At 36.3% G+C, this 25,668-nt stretch overlaps 1 protein-coding gene and 1 long non-coding RNA gene across 4 annotated transcripts; one reads left to right on the plus strand and one right to left on the minus strand.

Moving 5' to 3' along the window:
* On the plus strand, positions 1-20,825 carry LOC119075435. The gene is made up of 3 exons (XR_005087397.1): positions 1-12; positions 10,692-10,697; positions 20,744-20,825. It is a non-coding gene; the product is annotated as an uncharacterized LOC119075435 (long non-coding RNA).
* LOC119075433 lies at positions 3,321-25,545 on the minus strand. Of its 3 annotated transcripts, none has more exons than XM_037181872.1 (2): positions 25,270-25,545; positions 3,321-4,982 (listed from the first exon to the last, which is right to left on the minus strand). In XM_037181872.1, exons 1-2 carry the CDS (start codon positions 25,298-25,300, stop codon positions 3,373-3,375), a joined length of 1,641 nt encoding a protein of 546 aa, XP_037037767.1. In that variant the 5' UTR covers positions 25,301-25,545; the 3' UTR covers positions 3,321-3,372. The 3 variants fall into 3 exon arrangements, with proteins under 3 accessions (XP_037037767.1, XP_037037768.1, XP_037037769.1); XM_037181873.1 differs by lacking the exon at positions 25,270-25,545 and adding an exon at positions 20,067-20,209; XM_037181874.1 differs by lacking the exon at positions 25,270-25,545 and adding an exon at positions 19,836-19,902.
* Between the last annotated feature and the right edge of the window lie 123 nt (positions 25,546-25,668).

Raw genomic sequence — 25,668 nt, forward strand, 5'->3', positions numbered from 1 at the left:
ACTCTAAATTTTGTTTGGCATTCTAAATTTTGTTTTCGTGTAAGTAAATTTTTGAAAAAAAAAAAATTTATTCCACTCTTCTAAAAGGAGGGAGGTGTAATGTAATTGTCTACATTTAGGCAATTACATTATACAGTACACAGTTATTATATGCATGTAGAGAGAGTGGGGAGACTGTACTTTTAATTTATTAATTGTCTTGAATAAAATTAGTCTTTGGCAAACCACTAAAGAGTTCGGTTGTTTTACTTAATAATACGATCCTGAAAATATTGAAATTGAGAAGTTTTCTGATCATGTTGAAACCCTATTGAAGTCACCGGAACATACACTGAAATATACGCTAAAAAAAGAACGACAAAGATGATGAACAAGGTCCTCTTTTACGAAAGAAAAAAGACGATAGTGGAACTACAGGTAATAAAGTTTCAGTATACTTAGTTAAAAGTTAGTAATTTTCATTCCAGACGATTGCAACAAAAACGAGTTTGGACAATGGGCACTTCATCATTTAATTAACGGACAAAATCAGAGTGAAGACGATTTGCGAAAAAAAATTATTTTCATTTAAAATATATTTGTTATTGTGCTAACAAAAACGTATTATTATGAATACAATTAAACTTTTTTTAAATTAACCCAACCCATTACGATTATATTCTCACGCACTTTATTCCTTCAATAATTTTTTTAAAGCAGTACATTCACTTTGTTGTATATTCAGTAGAAGTTCCGCAGGCCATTAATTTTGTGGTACAATCGTTGTATTGCTGACGCAATGCTCCATAACTAGCATGTCGATGACCGTATATCTCGTAACAGGCCTCGAGTTTCGAATATGCATCCCTGTACTTTACAATTTTGTAGTGAAATCTGTTGTTTACGGAGCTTATACGGGCGTGTTCGTTTATATGCAATAATTTCTCCTCTGGATACAAATGCATATGCTGCTCAATGTGATAGAGCAATCGACGATCACTTCGATAATCTTCATAATACGGCTGACAACCCATTAAGACATTATAACAGTGCCATGCTCTTTTTGTAAAATCTTTTTCATACGGATCAGTTAGAGCGTCATATGGACCAGAACATTCAAAGTGTGTTATAATGAAATTTTGGATAGATCTCATACATAAGTTCATTATTGATTCTGATTATTTCATCCGTTTATGTTACACTGATAGTCAGCTTGACTTCAGCTTTGACTCCGGCAATATTTTCGCCTTACGAAGATAAAGTCCGATGTGCGTTAAAATACGCACTCTTTGAATCGACGTTAACTGGCGACTCATCATTGAAAGTTATTAATTTGGAATTCACATTTAACTCGTAATTGTCAATCAATTCTTCCGGTAAGCAGTCGAATTCACTACAACGAGAATACACAAGTACAAGTATGACAAAGGTAAAAAGTTCTTTTGCGAAAATCATTTTGCTAATTGTGCAATTATTGACTGAATTCTATTTAATGCATTTTCGCGTATTTATATTATACGATAAGGTTTTCTAATTGTTTATTTGGGTCAGAAAAAATGATTTTATTATCTCGATAATGCTTTCATACTTTGTTGCAATTCATTTTATTTGCTTAGTGCAAAGACAAAAATATAATTTTCTTCCTGAAGTACCAAAACCGTCACATTCACTCACCAAATTTAGTACCGAAAGAGCAACATTCTCCGACACTTTTTTCTCTCAATTTTCATTCCCGCTTATGTCATTTTCGATCCTATCTTTATTCTTTCCCAGATGTGTCATGTACTATAACAAATGAAAATGCTACACATGTGATATTAAATGCGATCTCGCATCAGATTTTGTGATATCGCATGCGATCTCGCATTATATTTTGTTATATCGAATGCCATCTCGCATGTGATATTGTGATATCGCATGAGATTTTGTGATATCGCATACGATCTCGCATGTGGTATAGAGATCGCAGCTGAATATGGCGTGCAAATCTGTTGTTATGTTTTGTTCGGAATGTGACTTTGGTACTCCAGGAAGAAAAATAGTATACATACCACGGATCGAAAAGGTGTGTTTTAGACCCAGGTGGTGAAAACGTCCAGGGATGGAGCGACGCGAAGCGGACACACCTTTTCGATCCTTGGTATGTAACATACTATTTATCATCTCGACAAAATATTTTGCTTTCATACTTTGTTGCGGCTATTTATTTAAACGATGTAAATGTATACTTTGTTGCAAATGAGAAGAGTGCTATTTGCGACGCAACCTACACATTTCAGATTGTACAAGATGATTCTTGGTAATTTAAAATAATTTTTGTTGATAATTTCATGCTTTTCTATTATGGAAATAGTTTTTTTGTTTTCCTATGAGAATTTTTAGTATAAAACAAAGAACGAAAAGTGCATTGGTCACAGTTTTTGTTTTCAATTCTTGTAGTGCATAACAGAAGAAAATTTTGTCAAGATGAAATTATTGGTAAAATGGTTTTTTTTACTGTGAATAAGTGTAATCTGAAGAAATTATTTTCTTTTTTAAAGATCGTTCTCGCTGTAGCAACCATTGTGCTTGCGGTAAATGAAGAAATCACGGTCATTTGCCCCGTAGGATACGTAGATTGCAAGATCTGCAAACAGGACAAGTGCACGGTTATGTGCGTAACGCAGTAGCAACCATTATCGTGCTCGCGGCAAATGAATTAAAAACCGTAATTTGTCCTGTCGGCTATGTGGATTACAAGATCTGCAAGCAAGACAAATGCACGGTTATGTGCATCACGGAGAAAAATGAAACATTGCCTACAACAAATAAAACAAACGTGGAACGACATATTGGCGATAGTATTGTCAACATAATACGGGTGAAAACACGGATTTGGATAGCACGCTATTCATTTCCATACGAAAAGATAAAAATAAAAAAAAAAATTGAAAATGTTAATGAAATGAACAAATCTAAAGTTGAACGGACTAAAGAAGCTCGGGAGATTACCACACGAAAAGGTAGATGAATGGATTGAGGAGTTCGAGTTAACCTCAACAACCTGCAAATGGAACGACGCAAGAAGTCATCACTGGTTCCATTTTGGTTTGGTTTGGTAGTTACTTTTAATCTGAGCACTGAGGTCATCCTTTGTTGGGCCCATTGTGCGTGTCCTCAGCCGTTACTAAATTTAAATTTGATTTTAGGACATTCGGAGTTAGTTCTGGGGAATTTGGTCTATGGACACTGTTTTCTCAAAGTTAAAAGCTTAACTCAGGCTAAACATTCATTGTACAATTTTGTGATGGATATGCAACTCAATCTCGATTGTTGGTTTCATATTACGCAGCAAAATAAATTAATTATTGATGAACAACTTTCAGAACGTCTCACAACAAAATAAACTTAAACTTAACACTCGTCGTCTTCAGACGACGCCAATAAAATATTTGAAAATCTATTTTGACTAACGACATACCCCGACTGCTTCGGCTTGCTGTCACGATCACTGTCAAAGCATCGATCCAGTCGACGACAACGTTGCGGCGTTCGGCTTGACATATCACCACCACCACTGGATCTCGGCTTGCTTAGCCATTTGCTACGACTAAATGATGTCGACACACTTGTTGAACTTCCTGCCACCGATCGGTTCAGTAAATCGCGTATTTCGGGCCGTTTCTTTGGCGTTACCTCTTGTGACGATGCACATTTCGTTACACTCAACACATTATCACTAACGATTGGCGGTTCGACGCGGCTCACAATTTCTGGAGTGAGGGTCTCTTCCGAATCGGTTAAGTAGATCACATTGTCAAACACTTCGTTCACAGTTATTTCAAAGGTGGGTGGCGGAACCGAACTAGCGTCTTCGTTTGTCGCTATAAGTTTTTGTCTTGCCGTATTCACGTCCGATGAAACGCGGTCTTCGTCAAACTGATCGAAAATCGATTGCACTAGAGTATAGGTTTGTTGATTATTTGGTGTACTCGTCGCACTATTTATCAGTTCTGCACTACTACGCATGGCAATCTGACCATTCGGTATGTCTATAGAATTTTGTGAGCACAAATTAGATGCAGACGAACTGTCGCAATTCTCAAATAAATCCGGCGATGCGCGAGGAGTTGTCGACACATTTCGTACAGTCGATTCGGACGAAATTGAAATAATGGCTGGTGGTTCGCTGATCAATTGCACATCGCTGGATGGTCGACGGTTTAAAAATTCCAACCCGTCGTCCTCTTCATTATCCACAACGATATTTGGCACAATGTTGGGCTGGGCGAACTTTCCATTGACTTGGTGTGGATTTTGAAAGAACGGAAATTTCAGGCGCTCAAGCACAACGCTAACTTTGGATTTTTGTATCGATTCGATCAACGATTCCTCTTGGTGTCTTTTGTCGGTAGCCTTAGACGCTGTGTCTTTACCATCAGATGACGTCCTCGTCTCCTTTCGCGAATCCCTTTTCGTTTTCGCCTTCCGACAGCTTCTCGGACCCGAACTGTACTCATTCAGCTCACTGATTTTGTGCAGTCGTTTCGCTGACCGCGTCAATATTTTCGATTTCCACAATTTCGATCTGGTCACCCGCGGAGACGGTGAAATGTACGCACTGTTTGTATTGGTTTCGATTACGGTTCTATGATGCGAACTGCTCAACAGCGTCTCCGAACAGCATTGATTATGTTGGGATGATGCGTCTAATGGACTAGTGAATTCGTTCCGTAAATTGCTTAACGTTGACAGCAACATTTGTCGATCGTTTGTATTTAGCTGGGCCGTATCGGCAGGATCTTGGTAACACTTGAACTCGGTAGATTGTGACGTATCTTCAGTGTCTGATTCAAAAAGCAGCGGGGACATTTGATACGTGTCACGGTTGTACAGCATGTAGGACGGTTGTTGGCGTCGAATATCTCCTGAATCCGTTGAGTCGACACGAATCGGTGTGGTGAAATGGTCTCTCGGCTCCTGTGACCTCATCGTTTTGTGGTGTTGTCTTAATTGGTGATAAGCTAGAACATAAAATAAAATTGAGTTAGCAAAGAAAGTCAAGTAGGTGTGGAACTATAAGCTTCAAGTTACGATACGGTCAGGCGTAATCTCACTTAAGTTTCGTTAAATGATTCGTTCATTCTATAAACAAATTTTGAACGTGGATGGCATTTCTTAACGTTCTTGAATAGATATTTTAGTCGCTTGCTAGTCAAAAATTTTAATCTGGAACAAGACTGGTTGAAGGAACTGCTCCTTCGGGGAGTAGGAGGATGAAGGTGATGATTTGGATGTATCATAAGATACGACAAGAAAGTTAATGCAAGGTTTTTCTCATTGCTCATGCCGACTGTAGGTAAAATTATGTTCATTATGTTCATCGCAGTGTAAAACAAGTTTTATTCAAAAGTCATTTGTCTCAAATTCTGAATGCTGATTTGAAAGCGGAAGTCGCGATGTGGAAAGTTTTAGCCTACATTTGTGTGTCTCGTATTTAATTTTTGATAATATATTTTCATCAGAATACTTTTGAAAATAGGTTTCTGGTGAAAAAATATCATTAAAAATAAACGCCCAAATGTATGTTTTTCCTCAAAGCAATCGATATCGATGCCTCTTAAGATGGATGCACCATTTGCAAATTTTATAGCCTACATTTATGCGGAAAAATAATCGTTTTTTGATTATTTCTCTGAACCAACATTTTTGTTTTTAAAAAGTGAGTCATAACTTGGAGAAAGCTGTGCAGATTACATAAATTCACACAATCTGCAAAGGTTTCTCCAAGTGGGATAAGTTATCACCCACAAACCACAACTTTTCCTTTAAAAGTAACACATTTTTGTTTGCTTTAATGGTTTTTCTTCTCCAAAAAAAAGATTTTGGTTCAGAGAAACCGTAAAAAAAACTAATATTTTTTCGCCTAAATGTAGGCTACACATTTGCCAAGGGTCCATTGCTCTTTAGAGTACCGGTCGAGAAATTTTTGAATGAGATTCGCCACAAATTGTCGGGAAAGTTTTTTTTTGCTATTACGTCGAATTTCGAATTTGAAAAAATTCACATTTGTAAACGTCAGGCCCTCAGATTTAGAACTTTTGTTCGCAGCGATAAGTAGCTCAACTTTGAAGTGAAATCTCAGACAGTCGGTGCATCATGACTAAGGTCAAATTAAGCTTTATTTAACTCAAAATTTCATGAGAACTTCACAACAAAAGAGTTTTTGAAAATTGGATGGAAAATGTGACGAAATTTTCATTTTATTGTTAGTAAATCCTACTCAAAAATCGCTCGGTAAGGGTACCACTCTTCTAGAAACACTATGTATTTTGTAGATGAAAACCCCTGAACTAGGATATCTGGAAATATCACAAGATATCACAATTGGCAGATGTTGAGGAACGTATTGTTTGGAAAATGGATGAAAAATGTATTGAAAGAATCTAAACGGAAGAAACCCGAATCTGCCACTTGTGACGCAAATTTCTTTTTGTTAAATTTTCTTTCTCAATTTTTTTGGGTCAATTTTTTGTTGATAAAACGTTTGCGTACGACGCACAATGCGTCACCCTTAGCTATATCAGTTATTTTGTAAGTAAGATAAAGAACTTGCGTCACATTTACCCTTTAAGGGTTTTTCGACTGATAGCTAAATACACTTCTCCGATAACATGCATGCATATAACGTTGGGTATACTATACATACAGGCCAGGTACACATTAAATGAAAATTCATAGCACTCAAATGATTCAAATGGCACTGTACACCTATAAAAATTTTGTCCAGCTCAGCTGTAGTCGTTGTACGAATGTACTGTACAAATTCGGGACAAGTACATTATTCCATTGACTGAAAGTCAGGGTCTTACACCAGAAAATACCGAAATATGTGGGTAACAAAAAAGTTCACTGTGATTGAAATGTATGAAATGGTATGAAAAACGTTAAATGTGGGTAACAAAAAATCGTTGAGGGCACGATAACTTGAGTAATTTTCAACCAATTTGGATGATTCTTTTTTTTAAATTTGTGGAAGTAAAATACCGAGGCTAAGTTCGAAGATGGGCTATGTGGGACGAAGGATCTGGAAGCTATCCCAGAAAAACAGGATTTTACACTGTTGATTATAGCCTCAATCGAAAAAGATTACTTTGATGAAATTTGATTTTGTTGCGTAGAGTGTGTAAATCGTATAAGTATGTTTTCGATAATGTGCCTGAAACAAGTAGAAAGAAAAATTTCGGCACTACATGCCCAGCCTCTAACCAGTAAACATTTCTTGTTAGTGAACTGCTAATAATTTGATAGTTGACTATCAATTTGATAGTTGACTATCAATTTGATAGTTGACTATCAATTTGATAGTTGACTATCAACTTGATAATTGACTACAGTCGAGGAAATTTAGATTTCGGGTTTTCCAAAGGTATTAATCTTATTTAACCCACACTTTATCCCACAACAATGGAATCCACAAATTTAAATTTAGTTAACTCAGCGGTCGCAATGACGGCGCTGCAGTCACGATTTCAAAATGTGATATAGGGTGGATAAACTAAATTTTGGTTTTAGCTACATTTTCTCTTGGTTTTTAATTATTACATCAGGCTTCTAAATTAAAAGTACCTTTATGCAATATAAACCGTTTGAGTTTGAAAAAAGATGTTTTGTATCAGTGAACGATATAGGAAAGCGTTCAGTACGTCTCAACATACAAAAGAACGTAAAATTTAATTGTACATTTAGCCACCCTACGTCCGTCATCGCTTCTATTGTCTTCAAAAACATATTGTGTGCTTGTCATGATATGTATCAGACGTTTGTTTATTTATGTGTCTCATCTAAAATGCTGGCCAGCAAAATTTTGATCATTAAATTCAACGGCCAAATTGATCTAAATGTTAAAATAATTGTGAATAATAGTGAAGTTAATGTGGTTTTGTTTTCTCTTCATAAAGGAATTTGCATCAGTTCGATGTAAAGTGCGGAGCACCATTAGAAAAAAAAACTTGTCGCTGAAGAATGATCAAAAAGTTGCTGGACGCAATAGCTTCAACTAATGCTTTGCAGGATATAGAATCAAAATTAGAGAAACACCAAGAGCCGTCCATTTGAAATCTTCATCATCATCATTTCAACTAAAGGTTTTTTTTAACGAAACGGAAGTTCGCTCGCAGATTCGGATCGGAACATCTCATTCGTTTTCGCTAAAGCTCGTAGCCGTCATTAATCATGATTCCCATGAAGAATCGCCAAAAATAAAAAATTGGCAAGGGATGAAGAAACGCCGGCAAAAACAAAGAATGATAAATTTGTCTTTGTTGCGTTTCTTCACACTTTGGCGATTCTTCGTGGTGATTAAACAAATCCTTGGAAATTTATCCTTTTACGAAATTTATCTAAAAGGCGTTATTTGTTCGAAGCTAGTGAATCTATCCTTTTATAAAAGTTACGAAATGCTGCCTGGTTCGATCCTAAGGAAACTCTTATTTTACGTCAGGTAACGGCATCTTGTTCGATCCTAGGGAATTCATACTTTAACGAAAGATCCCGAGGACACTATCATTTTACGAAAGATAATGTAGAGACATTTCAAAAACGTATTTCTACACTTTGGCGTTTCCTCACACTCTCGCGATTTTTCTCTTCTTCTCTTCACACTCTATCGATTTTTCTTGGCAATTCATCATTATGGTTGATTTGTTAAATCAACAAGAAAAATCGCCATAATGTGAAGAAAAACCAAGAAATATCGCCAAAGAGTAAAGAAACTCCAAGGATCATAGAGAATTGAAAATTTGTCTTTATGGCGTTTCTTCACACTTCTGAGACTTTTCTTGATGATTTAACAAATCAACTAAATATGATGAATTGTCAAGAAAAATCGCCAAAGTGTGAAGAAACTCCAAAATATGACAAATCGCCAAACAATACAATATTGTCGATTTGACTATAACTTTTATTTAGAAAAAGATTGTACGGGACAGTATGTACTGCATATCATATAATTCCTCTCTCTTGTATTTATCTGTGTTCTACGAAGCCGAAATATAATTTCGGACTACAAGTAAACCGTCTCGACTGCCCAGTAGTTATTTTCCTAAGTTCCTAATGAGTGCAAAACGGCTATTTCAACATTAGTTAGGAAAGCATAATTTTTATGTGAATGTTTCTGAGGTTTTCCATCTTAATATTTTCATGAAGTTACAAATAATCCACAGAAAATTTTATTACCCTAGAACGAGGTCGGAAATACATCAAATAAATCAAATAGAAAACAGACTTGGAAATTGTTATTTTGTCTAAAAGTTGATATTAAAATTCTTTGGAAATCGTAAATCGCATAATTGCATGAGCAGGCATCTCAGGATTATAAATCAGGAACTTTGAAGTACGTCATATATTCATATTCTTATCTTATTCCTGACCAGATTCTGTTTTCATGATTGAGCTCAATCATGAGCTTCACTTATACAAAGAGTTGAATTTATTTCCTATGCCAATTACAATTTGGCGAAAAAGAATGTTCCGAATCTGCGTTTCGTTTAAAAAAAAAGCCTTTAGTTGAAATGATGATTGTGAAGATTTCAAATGGACGGCTCTTGGTATTTCTCTAATTTTTATTGTATATCCTGCAAAGCATTAATTGTAGCTACTGCGTCCAGCAACTTTTTGATCATTCTTCAGCGACAAGTTTTTTTTTTCTAATGGTGCTCCGCACTTTACATCGAACTGATGCAAATTCCTTTATGAAGAGAAAACAAAACCACATTAACTTCACTATTATTCACAATTATTTTAACATTTAGATCAATTTGGCCGTTGAATTTAATGATCAAAATTTTGCTGGCCAGCATTTTAGATGAGACACATAAATAAACAAACGTCTGATACATATCATGACAAGCACACAATATGTTTTTGAAGACAATAGAAGCGATGACGGACGTAGGGTGGCTAAATGTACAATTAAATTTTACGTTCTTTTGTATGTTGAGACGTACTGAACGCTTTCCTATATCGTTCACTGATACAAAACATCTTTTTTCAAACTCAAACGGTTTATATTGCATAAAGGTACTTTTAATTTAGAAGCCTGATGTAATAATTAAAAACCAAGAGAAAATGTAGCTAAAACCAGAATTTAGTTTATCCACCCTATATCACATTTTGAAATCGTGACTGCAGCGCCGTCATTGCGACCGCTGAGTTAACTAAATTTAAATTTGTGGATTCCATTGTTGTGGGATAAAGTGTGGGTTAAATAAGATTAATACCTTTGGAAAACCCGAAAACTAAATTTCTTCGACTGTAACAACTTGATAGTTGACTATCAAATTTGATAGTTGACTAACAACTTGATAGTTGACTATCAAATTTGATAGTTGACTAACAACTTGATAGCTGACTATAAACTTGATAGTTGACTAGCAACTTGATAGTTGACTATCAAATTTGATAGTTGACTAACAACTTGATAGTTGACTAACAAATGTAATGCGTCTATTACCAAAGAAAGATGTTTTTTTTACTCAAGGTCTTACGGCAGAAAAATGTCATGAGCACACTATGATTGAAAAGTGTAGGAAATTTTATGAAAAACGTTAAATGTAACCATCATTCTTTGTAGGCAATATAAGATATAAGTCATTCTCAACAAATTTCTGAATATTTTTTTTAAATTCATTATTCCAACAATCAAACAAAATATGTTACAACTCCCATACGAGTGTGAAGTTTAATTCTCACGAGTCGTAATAATTTTATGGGATATTATATTCGACCAATAGAAAAATTCAATTTTACCGATAAAAATAATAAAATACCGATAGAAATGTGGTACATGTCGCTGGCACCTCTTCAGTAAATCAGTAAAAAGTAAAAAAAAAATTGTCTTTCGTTCACTCTTTGTCGATTTTGGAAATATAAAGCAAAGGCGGGTCGTTCCTAGCGAATTCATCCTTTTACAAAATGTAACGAGAAGGCGTTTTGTTCGTTCCAAGGGAATTCATCCTTCTACAAAATGTAATGAGAAGGCGTTCTGTTCGTTCCTAGGGAATTCATCCTTTTACAAAATGTAACTTAAAGACGTTTTGTCGTTTTCTGAATCGACAAAAGTGAAGAAACGAAAAAAAAAATTAAATAATTTATCGGTCGTTTATTACCATCCACATTTTATTCACGAGTGACGGTTTTGTAAAATACCGGGGACTTCCTTTTTGTACAAAACTGTAAGAGAAGAACATCTATCGGTTTTTTTTTTTAATTTTTACCAAAGTGAAAGAGTCCTCTCATCGTTCCACATTTGTAAAACTTCGCATCTGCTCTGATTAAATTTGACAAAATGGCAATCAAACAGAATAATAGATAGCTCATACGAGTGGGAAGTTTGCGGCCAGAGTGAAGCGAGGGCCGTAATTCACACGAGTCGCATTTTATTTACGATTTGTGGTTGATTGAAAATCTTGCTACAAATTTACAAGAAAAATGAGAACTCAAAGATCATTCGGTCTTCGAAGGTTTATTTGAAAAACTTTTTCTGTCAAATTTCGTTGTAATGTTTACAGTAATCGATATATTAAATGTAGGCATTTGTATCAGTGATGCTTCGGAAGTTCAACAATGAAATTGGTCAAAAATATGTTGAAAAAAATTGTCAGTCAAGGGACTTGACCCGCCCAAAAGGTGGGACCTAGTGAAAGAAAATACCCTTAAATGTCCGTAACGCTAAGTTCACTTTGATATTTTGAAAATGTTCTACATTGGCAAAAAACGTTAAATACAGAAAACGTCCGAAAACGGACTCGATAACTCGAGTAATTCTTTAACAATTTGCTAAATTTTGGTTTTAATAGACGGAGAATGAAAATCATGAGGTTAAGTTCGTAGATGGGCAATATTGGGGTAATGAGATGGGAGTAATTCTCAAGAGAATTTTATTCCTTGTTACCGCGATAACTTCCCTAATTCTTATCAGATTTTCAAAATTTTTGTCTTAATCGACGAAGATTGAAACTCTTGAGGCTGAGTTTGCAGATGGATAATGTTCGAACAACGAGATGGGAGAAATTCTACACAGACGCTTTTTCTTGTTACCGCGAGGTAACTTGAGTAATTTTTACCCGATTTTCAATTTTTTTGTTTTAATTGACAGATAATGATATTGGAGTAGTGAGTTTGGAGTAATTGTAAACATAACTTGTTATACCACGACATTTTTGCAACGGATTTCCAGAAAAATTTCTTATTTGACAAGTAGTGAAATTCTGGATTTATTGTCTAACAATTTAGATGTACTTCCCAAAAAAGTTTTTGCTTGCTTGAGTAGGAGTAATTCAAAGAGGCTTCAAAAATCAATTTCGTCCAGTAGCGTAATTCATGTGGTTAAACTCGAACAGTAAATTTAAAAGGACTAGTAATCTGGTATATACGAAATTTTTTACGTGAAATAGTATTCTTAAAAGATTTTTTTTCGTTCCTAAAATGTTTGAACGAGTGTGAACTTTGCGGCCAGAGCGAAGCGATGGCCGTAATTCACACAAGTTTTATTTTTTCAATCTATTGATCTATTACTTCATTTGATCGAAGATTTTCAAAGATTGATTTCAGAAATCTTTTACTTCATTTCTTTTGACCACGTTTTTTGCTGTTACAAGACCTCATTTGTCGATGCTTGTCTTTTATTATTGCTGTCGTTGTCGATAGCAGATGACAGCCGTCTGTAACATGTTAAAAGAAATTTTTTCGTTCCTAAAGTGTTTGTACGAGTGTAAACTTTGCGGCCAGAGCGAAGCGAGGGTCGTAATTCATATGAGTATTTTTTCAAGAGGTAGGCAAGAAATGCGCCACCTGTTCAGCGCTTCTAGTAGACTATATAGGAGACTCATATTAGGAGTAAGACATCGCCCGCTGGCTCAACTCATAGCTCTTTTTGTTTCTTCATGAAATTAAATAAATATGAGTAAAATGAAGCATGTGATGACTGCTGTTTTCTAAATAAAAGAGACATCACCTTTTCTGTGACTTTAATTTTGTGATCTCAAAAACACCACCTCATTTAACCTGTCACAGACAGAAAGCATATTAACAGTTTTACTAGCTGATCTATTACTTCATTTGATCGAAAATTTACAGAGATGATTTCAGAAATCTTTTACTTCATTTGTTTTGAACATGCTTTTTGCTATATAAGACCTCATCAGTCAGAGCTTGTCGTTTATTCTTGCTGTCGTTGTCGATAACAGATGACAGCCGTCTGTAACAGAAATTATAGAAAAAAATAGCCAGTCAAGGGACCTGACCCACCCAAGAGGTGGGGCCTAGTGTTAACCCGATGAGACCGACTGGGATACCTGTTGTCCCAGCTTGCATCCCTTTGCATCATTGCTGCATCCTGTAGGCATCTTTCACAAGATTTTGCATCCCAAAAAATTTTTTTAAAAAGAAATGAATTTATAGGGTTAACGTAGCAGTAATATTTACAGTACAGCTGTATCAATGTACAGTTGGGCGAACATTGGTTGTCTCATCAAAAAATAAAAGTTGTACGGAAAATATTATTCAGAGTTCATAAATTTTCATCTTTAAACTATTTAGTACGTTTATTTACGTCAACTTATTTTAAAAAAAAAAAACTGCCGTCCGTGCGATTCGAACTCGGGACCTCCGACACTCCAGTCCTCCACCTTACCCATGTCCCAACTCAGTACTTGTGTTTGGAAGACATTATGGGAAAGCTATCTTATAACCATCGTACGTCTCCACTGTACTGTCTTGCTGAACATTAATGTTCAGTTGATCAGTATTGTGAAATTGAACTTTAAAAGTTCTCGTATTTTAATACTGTTGTGTGGTAATGTAATTTCCAAATGTTCAAGAAGGAAGTTTTTTTTCTGTAAATTATTTGTAAGGAAATTGTAACACTTAAGTCTTCTTCTCCTATTCTATAATTCTAAGAATAAATATTTTGAAAGAAAAAGTTAAGTTTCCGGCAGATGGGCTTTTGTCACATATTATTTAGACACCCAACAGTCTGACAGAAGCTTATTAAAATTAAGGGTAGCATAGTCAATTTTACTAATACGTCATTACTGTCTCGCTCAAAAGCGGTTAAAACGCAACTATAGTACTACACATGTGTACGTCAAATTTGTTATCCTTTGTTTGCAGACTTCAGTTTTTTCATTTCATGATTTTGTATGCGAATGAAAACTAAAAGTGAGAAATTTTTCTTAGGAAAAGCTGTTTATTCATTTTTTTGAGCAAACTGTTTGAAAATGTGTTAAGAATCGATTGCGTGGATTTACTTAATCAGTGCCTTTTTCTCACAAGCATCGAGGCTGAGTTTTTTCGCCGGCTACATTTATGACAAAATTCGTGGAATAACGTGTGCTCCTTAAGTGCTAACTTTCGAACAGAAGAGAAAGATTGATATTTACGAATGTCAAAAAATAGGTTTATAGTGTAACAAAATCATTTACCAAGTCATTTATTAAAAAAATTTCTTGAGCCTTCATTATTCAAATACGTTATTATTCAAAACTTGAATTTCTGAATTTAGTAGGGGGGCATTTCGTCAAAAAAAAGTGATTTGCCTTCCTATGGATTTTATAAAAAATGTTTTGATGGGATTATTTTGAGTATTATTAGTAGTCAAAAAAACACTAATTAGAAAAATTCAAGGTCAACAAGGTTTTTTTTAACAAACAAAATTTCACCCGCCAATATAAAATCAGCGGTACAATATAAACACTTCATTTCTTCCATTATTTTCAACGGAGATTGTGTATAAAATATAAAATTAATTAAACAACACGACATTTACGTGGAATCATCATCGAAAATTAAACTTTCGCGTACTTTGTTAACGTAGGTACTAGATTCGAAAAAACGATTCTTCTTCTTCTTCTACATATACGTCGGTTCATTATTCGTATGTACAAATGCACGCATGAATGAAGAACCGACGTATAGAAGAAGAAGAAGAATCGTCATTAAGTGCATCTTGTACTTACCTTAACAAAGCTCGCGAACGTTCATATTTCGGATTCCACGTAAGTGTCGCGTTATTTAATTAATTTTATATTTAAAATTATGGAAGTTTTCACGACCACTACATTCAAACTGGCATTCATTCAGCTATAGTGTACATTGTCCATCTGAATGGTACTTTGAATCTGTCACAAATCATGTACTGCTCTGCTGTACAAATTCGGGACAAGTACATTTGTTAACGTAGCAGTATATTTGTTAACGTAACAGAACAGTAGTACATCTTAGCTGTACATAGTACTGTCATTACGTTCAAAATTCAGCAATTACGTACAATATACAGATATGCTGAAAACTAATGTTCAGCTGTGTAGTAAAAAGAACTGCACGGGTACCATACCCAAATATTTTTTTTTTATAGGTGTAGTTTTAATCTGACTTGATTAATAACAAATTCAAGGTTTTAAATGAGGAGGTTACGCCGATCACTGGGACCGTTATCGCTGAACTTTGCTGAAATTTTTATAGAAAATTTTAGTGGACATTTTTGGGTGTTTCGAAAAAATTTTTGGTTCAGATAAATCATCAAAACGAGCCATCAGAACAGTCGGAGCGTTTGCTGCGACTGAGCCCCGCACAAACCCGCATATCTATTGCGTACGTGACCCTAGTTCACGCCCGATAATGTAATTAAAGTAAAATTATTATGAAATGTGTTAATCTTAGAACTTGCGCATAGCGCAATTACGAAGCCCCGTACGACGTTCCTTTCAAAATTTTAATTTATTGTGTATAAATACATTACAAATTAATTGAGTATCGGCCTCAGTCCGAGGACTTAAATTTAAAATATTTTCAACAACATTCTATTCGGTGTTCGATTACCATTCAAATGTAACAAAAATTACGAAAAACGGATGAAATTTACTCGAGTTCTATGTAAAATACACATAGGGCCCTAGTAGCGCCCTTAGTCCAAGGACCCAAATTTAATTTTTTTTCAACAAAATTCTATTCGGTGTTCGACTACCTTTTAAATGAAACAAAAATTAGGAAAAACGGATGAAATTCACTTGTGTTATAAATGCAAAGTACACATAGGGCCGAGTAGCCTTTTACTTCTAAGGCCCTAACTCACGGTCCACTCACCCAATTTACAATTTTTTTTTCCTGGATTGGTATTAACAACACCTTCCATCGATTTCCATCGTTTATTTTGCCATAAATATCACCAAAAGACCTTAAATCACTTAGGTGACCCTTACTCACGAAGGGCCGACCCGAATATGCCCATCTTCGAACTTAGCCTCACTATTTCGACTATCCTATCAGGGATTTTTTTTTAAATCGGATTTGATTTACTCAAGATATCGACGTGATAGACAGACGGACAGACAAAATTTTTATTGCGGATTCGTCATCTATGAACATAGGCAAACACTTTATCCTTACTGTCTGCTTCGAATTCCGTCAATTACACACGGCATCGTAATCCTTTGTACTTCGTACGGGGCTAAAAGCGAACATTTTCCTGCCTAAATGTAGGCTACAAATTTGCAAAGGGTACATTACTCTTAGAAAGTAAAATTAAAACAAGGCATCAGAACAGTCGGAGCGTTTGCTGCGACTTAGCCCCGTACAACCCGTAATCCTATTTCGTCCGCAACCATAATACGTCCGTAGCCCTAATAAGCCCGGAACCCTAATACGTCTACAACCCTCTAATGCGTCTGTTACCAAAATGCAAGTCAAGTTGGGCATTGTCAAATTTACTGAAACTGTTCATTTTTAAAATTGCGCATAGCGCAATTACGAAAGCCCGTACGAAGTACCTTTCAAATAAAACCAACAATTTACGACATTATTTTAGAAACCCAAAATTTTTTGCCAACTTTCCATTGGGTATTCAATTACCTCTCAAATGAAACAAAAACTAGCAAAATCGGTTGAGATTTACTCGATTTATGTGCAAAAAGCACTTAGGGCCGAGTAGCGGCCTTAGTGCAAGGGCCCAAATTTGAAACTTTTTTTGCCATCATTCTATTCGGCATTCAATTATCTCTCAAATGAAACAAAAACTAGCAAAATCGGATGAGATTTACTCGATTTATGTGCATAAAACACTTAGGGCCGAGTAGCGGCCTTAGTCCAAGGGCCCAAATTTGAAACTTTTTTCGCCACGTTCTTTTCGGTATTCAATTACCTTCCATAAAAAACAAAATCTAGCAAAATCGGATGAGATTTACTCGATTTATGTGCAAAAAACACTCAGGGCCAAGTAACGACCTTTGAGCCCTCCCAACTAGCCCACGTTGCATCTTACCCAAAAACAATGTTCAGCAACTTTGTTCTACTCGTCAATACCTTTCATTTGATATATCACAAGCAGCTATTGCGTGCGTATTTCGGTAGATATCGCCGAAAGACTGAAAAACACCTATTGGGCCCTAGCTCTGGAGGGGCCGACCATACCATGCCCATTTTCGAACTTGACCTTACTTTTGTCGATACCAATCGGGGAAAAAAAGAATTTTGAAAAAAGGTTGTGATTTACTCAAGCTAGAGGGGTCACGGACGGACGGACGGACGGACGGACGGACGGACGGACGGACGGACGGACGGACGGACGGACGGACGGACGGACGGACGGACGGATGGACGGACGGACGGACGGACGGACGGACGGACGGACGGACGGACGGACGGACATTTTTTTTATTGCGGATTCGTCATCTATGAACATAACTAAATGCTTTGACCTTACTGTCTGCTTCCAATTCGACGTGTTACAAACGGCATATTAATCTTATAAGCCCCCAGTACTTCGTACGGGGCTAAAAACGTTTTTCTAGAAAATGATGAGAGGGATCTGACGGTCACGGAACACTATGTGATTTTTGGATTCAAAAATGTTTAACGAAATAATTTCGTTAACGTGTAGCAGTTATTTATAATACAAAATTTCTATCACAAGAAACCCGCTCAAGTTACGCAACATATTAAAAACGTGAAACCAAATGGCTTCACTCTCACAACAATGTATGCGAATTTTCGATGCGCTCGACTGGCTCGACTGGTTTCTTTTTTCATTTCAAAATGTGATGCGATTAAAATTCGAATACATTGTAGCCATGAAATGTGCCTTTATATTGCGATGATGCCAAACTCGGCTTTGAATTTGGGAATTAATTCGCTAGACCAGGGCCTATTTTTGAGAAAGAGTTTCTTGAAATTTCTCGAATTTCTTGAAAAAATTCGTGAATTTTTTCGACAATTTCAAGAGAAATTTGAAGAAACTATTTCTCAAAAATAGGCCCTGCGCTAGACAGTATTGGGGCGAGGTTTTTTGTAGAAATTTTGTGAATTTCCACTGAAACAAGGCATCAGAACAGTCGGAGCGTTTGCTGCGACTTAGCCCCGTACGATCCGTAATCCTATTTCGTCCGTAACCATAATACGTCCGTAGCCGTAATACGCCCGGAACCCTAATACGTCTACAACCCTCTAATGCGTCTGTTACCAAAATGCAAGTCAAGTTGGGCATGGTCAAATTTACTGAAACTGTTCATTTTTAAAATTGCGCATAGCGCAATTACGAAAGCCCGTACGAAGTACCTCTCAAATAAAACCAACAATTTACGACATTATTTTATAAACCCAAATTTTTTTGCCAACTTTCCATTGGGTATTCAATTACCTCTCAAATAAAACAAAAACTAGCAAAATCGGTTGAGATTTACTCGATTTATGTGCAAAAAGCACTTAGGGCCGAGTAGCGGCCTTAGTCCAAGGGCGCAAATTTGAAACTTTTTTTGCCATCATTCTATTCGGCATTCAATTATCTCTCAAATGAAACAAAAACTAGCAAAATCGGATGAGATTTACTCGATTTATGTGCAAAAAACACTTAGGGCCGAGTAGCGGCCTTAGTCCAAGGGCCCAAATTTGAAAAATTTTTCGCCACGTTCTTTTCGGTATTCAATTACCTTCCATAAAAAACTAAATCTAGCAAAATCGGATGAGATTTACTCGATTTATGTGCAAAAAACACTTAGGGCCGAGTAGCGGCCTTAGTCCAAGGGCCCAAATTTTAAACTTTTTTCGCCACGTTCTTTTCGGTATTCAATTACCTTCCATAAAAAACTAAATCTAGCAACATCGGATGAGATTTACTCGATTTATGTGCAAAAAACACTTAGGGCCGAGTAGCGGCCTTAGTCCAAGGGCCCAAATTTGAAACTTTTTTCGCCACGTTCTTTTCGGTATTCAATTACCTTCCATAAAAAACTAAATCTGGCAAAATCGGATGAGATTTACTCGATTTATGTGGAAAAAACACTTAGGGCCGAGTAACGACCTTTGAGCCCTCCCAACAAGCTCGCGTTGCATCCTACACAAAAACAATGTTCAGCAACTTTGTTCTACTCGTCAATACCTTTCATTTGATATATCACAAGCAGCTATTACGTGCGTATTTCGGTAGATATCGTCGACAGACTGAAAAACACCTATAGGGCCCTAGCTCTGGAAGGGCCGACCCTACCATGCCCATTTTCGAACTTGACCTTACTTTTGTCGATACCATTCGGGGAAAAAAAGAATTTTGAAAAAAGGTTGTGATTTGCTCAAGCTAGAGGGGTCACGGACGGACGGACGGACGGACGGACGGACATTTTTTTTATTGCGGATTCGTCATCTATGAACATAACCAAAAGCTTTGCCCTTACTGTCTGCTTCCAATTCGACGTGTTACAAACGGCATATTAATCTTATAAGCCCCCAGTACTTCGTACGGGGCTAAAAATCGGAATTTTCTATCTGCAGATCATGATTTAGAGGAGAGAAAATTTCAATTTTTTTCTTATTAGATAAGACATACGTACTTCATGGTCAAAACTCCATTGGATTGAATAAACTGAATCGAGAAAATCGTCATCCAACGCCATCATTAGCTAGGAGTGAATATGTTGGTGTGGTATTTTCACGAATTTTCGCCAATTTTAACCTTTCAAATATAGGCCCCGTTGGCAATGCATTATGTGACAATAATTTGATTACGGCTCTATTTCTACGGCTTCGTTATTATCGCCGTTCTTATTGTTTTAAACATTCACTTTTCTAGGACGACTCCATTTTATTGACCACGAAAAAAAAACGTTGGTCATTCCAACACAGAAATACACACAGCAATAAGTAGCAAAACACTTGCACAGACATTATTTTTAACTCCGCACGCCGTCAACGACGGCGTGCTTCTATCGAAAGGCGCAACGAATTTTTTACTGGCGGACAACAGAACGCGATTCTTTTCCCTCTCTCCTTACTTAACGCGTGAATCTACATCGTAAATTCTACAAATATACCGACCACATACATCGTCTTATAGTCCAGATACTTGTGTAATTCCGTGCGGCTTAAGTTCTTTCAGATTTTTCTTCGTGCCATGAAAAGTGTTGGAACAAAAAAAAATTTCTAGGAAAATGGAAAATTGTTTTTCCGGTCGGAAAATCCATTCAATTGAAAAACGTCAACGTTGAATATCTCCGAAAATACCTTTTTGGCTTTCTTTTATTCTGCAAAGTGAGTAATCAAGGAGAGCGGAAGTAGTGACAAAATGTATGTACAAGAAACACCGGAATTAGTATCCCAAATTATAAATACGTGTCTTTTGTTGATCTAGAAAAAAAACTTAAGAAATCCTTACTAGGACCATGACTTTCCCAGGCCATATCTCAGGCTCCTGAAATCAGAAGTACTTGAATGTAACTTTGAATGACAACACTTTTATGAGAAATAAATTGAAAATGGCCAGGGAAAATGGCTTCAAAGTAGATGAATTTTCTGGGACACTTTTCGGGGTAACCGACTCCATTCCGGCTCCTCAAAACAAAAGTTCTTCCCTGAAATATCGGTTATGAGCCATACTTTCCAGAACAGAAGAAATTTGTCAAAAAAATTGGATTTTCGGAGTTATTGGACTTTGAAGGTGGTCATATGAATTGCTATTCCAACCGGAAAAACCATTTTCCATTTTCTGTGAAAAATTTTTCTTCCACAACTTTTCGTGACAAACAACATGAAATAAAGAAAACTCTAAAAGAACTTAAGGCGCACGGAGTATTTTTTTCGACACAAGGACCTGGACTATTAGCTGATCGTTACGTTGGGCAACGTGAAGCAAATGGTGACTTTGAATTATACAACGAATCGGTGTGGTTCGAAAGGCTAATCATTTGTGGAACTGTTGGTAGAATTGCTTTATAACAATTAACCCCTCGGTATCAATGCAAAGAGTCAGTTGTTCACATCTTAGAAAGCATTTCCGTTCTAATCTCTTTACATTGAGGTAATTGATAGGATTACCGGCTCCCATTAAATTTAGAAATTGAGAATCAGCTCAGCGTATCCAATTGTTCATCCAATACGATAACTTAAACGCAGAAGTCAATTTTATATGACCGTTTGTGCATATTTGCATAGACAACCGATATTCAAGATGAGATAGTCTGCTGAAACGTTCGGAAAATTATCGCAAATCGTTGACGATTCAAAAATAAGTTTGAATATTGGATTCTCAACGAAATGTGTTGTTTGTAAAATAATGAGTGTGAAAATGAGTCCGACAACTGAACAGTGCCGTAGCAGCTCCTATGGCAGTATGCACTAGTGGGTGCATTGCACTCCATAGTTTCAAAACAAATAACATAAATAAAGAAAAGTCGACGTCAATTGTTGCTTGGCGACGTAATCTTACGTGCTCATATAAAGTTTCATATGTTTGTTTATATAGTGGGGGTTCTTAGCGATTGCATAGTGCATTTTGTGACAAAGGTCTGAAAATTTGACCATCTGTACATATGGACTTCGAGAGTCTAATGCGATAAGGAGACCAAAATTTTAGCCACTCCCCTTCTCCTCACACCTCTTTAAAGTTTACGGTGCAGAGGTACGTTTGATGAATTATTGTGAAGCCGCCATGACTCCTACCATAGCTATATATAGCTCAAATGAAAGTGGAAAGTCCAAAGTTTTTTTTGACACACTTTGGTTTTCCAAATTTTTCATTTTCATTGGACTTTTCCGAGCTTTTCTGAAATGTCAGAAAAAAAGTTGAGTTTCAAAATGAGATAACTCATGAAATTTAATGTTTACAAAGAAACGAAGTTCAAAAGGATTGTTCGTCATTAAATTCTCTACGGAAATAAGGTATCACACATCTTTAACGGTGGCGGATCTGGAACCGATTTTCCGCTTTCCCACCATATAATGCTAGAAATGAAAAAATAATAATTTTCAAGATTTTCACAAAAGTTAAATTTTTATTTTGTTAGGAAACTTGCTGTTATGATACAGAAAGTTGTTTCTGTTGTATATGATGTCCCCAGTTCCTCATCCAGAGGGTCAACCAGTATGGACTCTGGAATTTTGCGACTTTTCAATGTAATTTTTGATTGTGTTCTGGATTTGGAACTTTCAAAAGTTCTCCAGCACAAAGTACCCAAATTTCATGATTCGTCAATAATCCCTGACATCCTACCTTATTATCCTGATAGGATATAGCTAAGAACAGCGTTGGAAGTGTCACATGTTTTTGGTTTTTCAGGGATTCCTTGGAAGAACTACATTTGTCAAGTTAAATAAGGGAGAATTACAAACCCGTATAGTCGTGGCCTCTTTCTTCCGCTCCCAATTCTAGAACTGAAAGTTTTAAAGGACGTACCTGAATTTTTTTGGGTTTCCTTTGGTACTTTTTAGGATTATTGTCCTGGTAGAGTACTAGTTCCTAAAATTCAAACACTTCACATGGTACAGCATCTTCCCAGTTCTAGAACTCTGGGATTTTGATGGACAACTCAGTTTTTTTGAATTCTCTTCTGGCCTAATGAGATGACGAAGGTAGTAGTTGGTTGGTTCCTAAAATTCCATCATTCTCCATGGTTCAGTATCCTCCCGGATCAAGAACTTCATCATTTGCCGGGACCTCAAAAGCCTTTGAGGCTGTTCTTTTAATTTTAGGAAAACTTTAGGGTAATAGAAAGTAAGTTCCCACAATTCCATGACTAATGACTAACGGCGCTAATTCAACCTTGATCCCGAGCAAAGGGTACTACTACTACATATCAATGGCTCTGCCGAAACGTGTTATCAATAAATGCTACAAAAACATGTTACATGACATTTGGTTGATCGAGAAGTATTCCGGAGCTCAACGTTTCAATCAATGGATCGATGATTCATCGTGTGACTAATTACAAATGTATTGGGTTGGTCATTGACGATGGAATAAATTTTCACAAACACATCTATCACGTTAAAAAGCAAATCAGACCTTTCATCACGTAGAGGTAAAAACATCCCTGTGGATAAACGAAGACAACTCTACAACTCATATCTATATGTGCAGAGTCATCCTCTCTTCATGCTGCCTATATATGCGGACTGTGCTTTGTACAAAAGGAAAGAATTTCAAACGCTGCAGAATCGGTGCATGAAAGCGGTTTACCGTTTAGACAGATTTACTTCAACAACCTACAACTACAGTGCGACGCTTCTGCCTGTTACCGAACTGGCCAAAGTTGAGAGAATTTGTTAAATTTATAAACTGGTGAACTTTCGGACTAAGAACAATTTTCGATTTCTTTCAAACTCAGTCGTTCACGGGAGATCAACTAGACCTGACTCCATAATCCACAACTTCAATGTTTTCTCGACTAGATCTACTAGCTAATGTGGCTCTGATTATAGCAATTGACGAATTTAATCGTGTGACAGTGAAACTCGAAAAGTTTAGAAAAGAAGAATGTACCAGCACAAGTACAATGCTAAGAGATCGTAGTCCTACCACCGAACATGTCGTTGCACTAAATCATGAACCGAAATGGGATGATGTGAAATCCTAGAATTTGAATATCAGTCAAAAAACCCTTAAAGGGTAAATGTGACGCAAGTCCTTTATCTTACTTGCAAAATAACTGATATCGCTGAGGGTGACGCATTGTGCGTCGTACGCAAAAGTTTTAACAACAAAAAATTGACCCAAAAAATTTGTGAAAGAAAATTAAAAAAAAAAAGAAGAAATTTGCGTCACAAGTATCAGATGATTCGGTTTTCTTTCGTTTAAATTCATTCAGTACACTTTTCAACCATTTTCCTAGCAATACGTTCCTCAACATCTGCCACGCAAATTTCTTGTTGTAAAATTTTCTTTCTTCCAAAATTTAGGAACCGACATAGTGGAAGTTAATACTTAATGACCACACACCATTCACCACATTACCATCCATATAATGCAACAAAATATACAACACACACACACACACACACACAAACAAAATTTCAGGAAAATCTATAGAAACGTTTAGGAGTTAGGGGATCCACTTTTCCATAGGAACTAACTAACTAACTAACTAACTAACGTAGCCAATTGTTATCTAAAAATACGAAATTTTTGCTTATTTTCATACAAACAACAAACATCAATATTTCGAAGCCAATTTTGAGGACGAGTCTTTTTGCAATGTTCGTGTTAATGTGAAGATAAATAGGTACACCTTTGTGTCTTTTTGTTTGCTGTGCTATCATCAATGAATTATTTTTACATTCGCCAAACCATGAAAACACTGAATATCACGCGTCAAAAGCTATCGGAAACCACACTTTTTTAGTTCTCTCTCAGCAGACTTTGCAGGGATCTAGGGATTCAGACGATGTTTTGCTTAATGGTGGAGTTTGTTTATGTTATTCGTCAAAGAGAGAAATTTGATACGAAGGCGGAGCTTAAGCTGCGAGCGCACTTACACCGTTTAGCTCTCCGTTTACGTTTTAACAATGGAAAGTGGGAGGAGCTTCCATTGTTCACTCGTAAACGGAGTGCTAAACGGCGTAAGTGCGCTCGCAGCCTTACTCTCCGAGTGTAAAATTTTGTGCATCACAGGAGTGAAACCACTCAATCACAGTATGTGTGTGAATTCGTATCCCTCGAGAATTATTTTTGCATACTGTAACTTCGTGGTTTCAATCCAAGTGATGCGAATAACTATTGTTGACCTGATGATGTTTTCGAACTGAAAACGAAATATATTGGCAAAAAGAAAAACAATTTTGTCTTTATTTGAGCTACTCCGACAATCCTGATATTAATTAGGCTCAGCTCATTAACAATTTAATTTATAAAGTTTGCCTCTACATTGTGTTCCACGCAGAAATAATGGAATGGTAAATAAATGAATTTAAACAAATGCAGTAGTGTCAGTTATAAATATACTGTCGACTCAATAAGGTCAATTATTACCAGTATGAACGATAAAGTAAACTCACTGAACGAAATGAAACCGCTGAGACAATGCATTTATTCCGTGTAAATTAGTGCACGGTGTTTGCTTCGAACATTTTGAATGACGTCGTAGAATTGTTGATGTTGTTGGAAACTCAATGTTGAAATGGAATTTTCTAATTATTGTTGCAACAAGCCACTGTCACAGATATTTGTATCCACAATCCGTTGTTTACTGTAACGTTTCACAATTGCCTAAAATCACTTAAATCAACCGATATAATAATTGCGATTACTCAATGGTCAACGTTTAATACGATGAACGATATGTTCCTTGTAAAGCAAAATGAGAAACGATTTTCTCCGGACACAATCAATCAAATTAAATTTTAACGTTCGTAAGAAGTTTCGCACTTTTAAGATTTGACTGCCTTTGTTACTAT

This window comes from Bradysia coprophila, unplaced genomic scaffold (assembly GCF_014529535.1).
Source record: "Bradysia coprophila strain Holo2 unplaced genomic scaffold, BU_Bcop_v1 contig_211, whole genome shotgun sequence".
Taxonomy (NCBI): Eukaryota; Metazoa; Arthropoda; class Insecta; order Diptera; family Sciaridae; genus Bradysia; species Bradysia coprophila.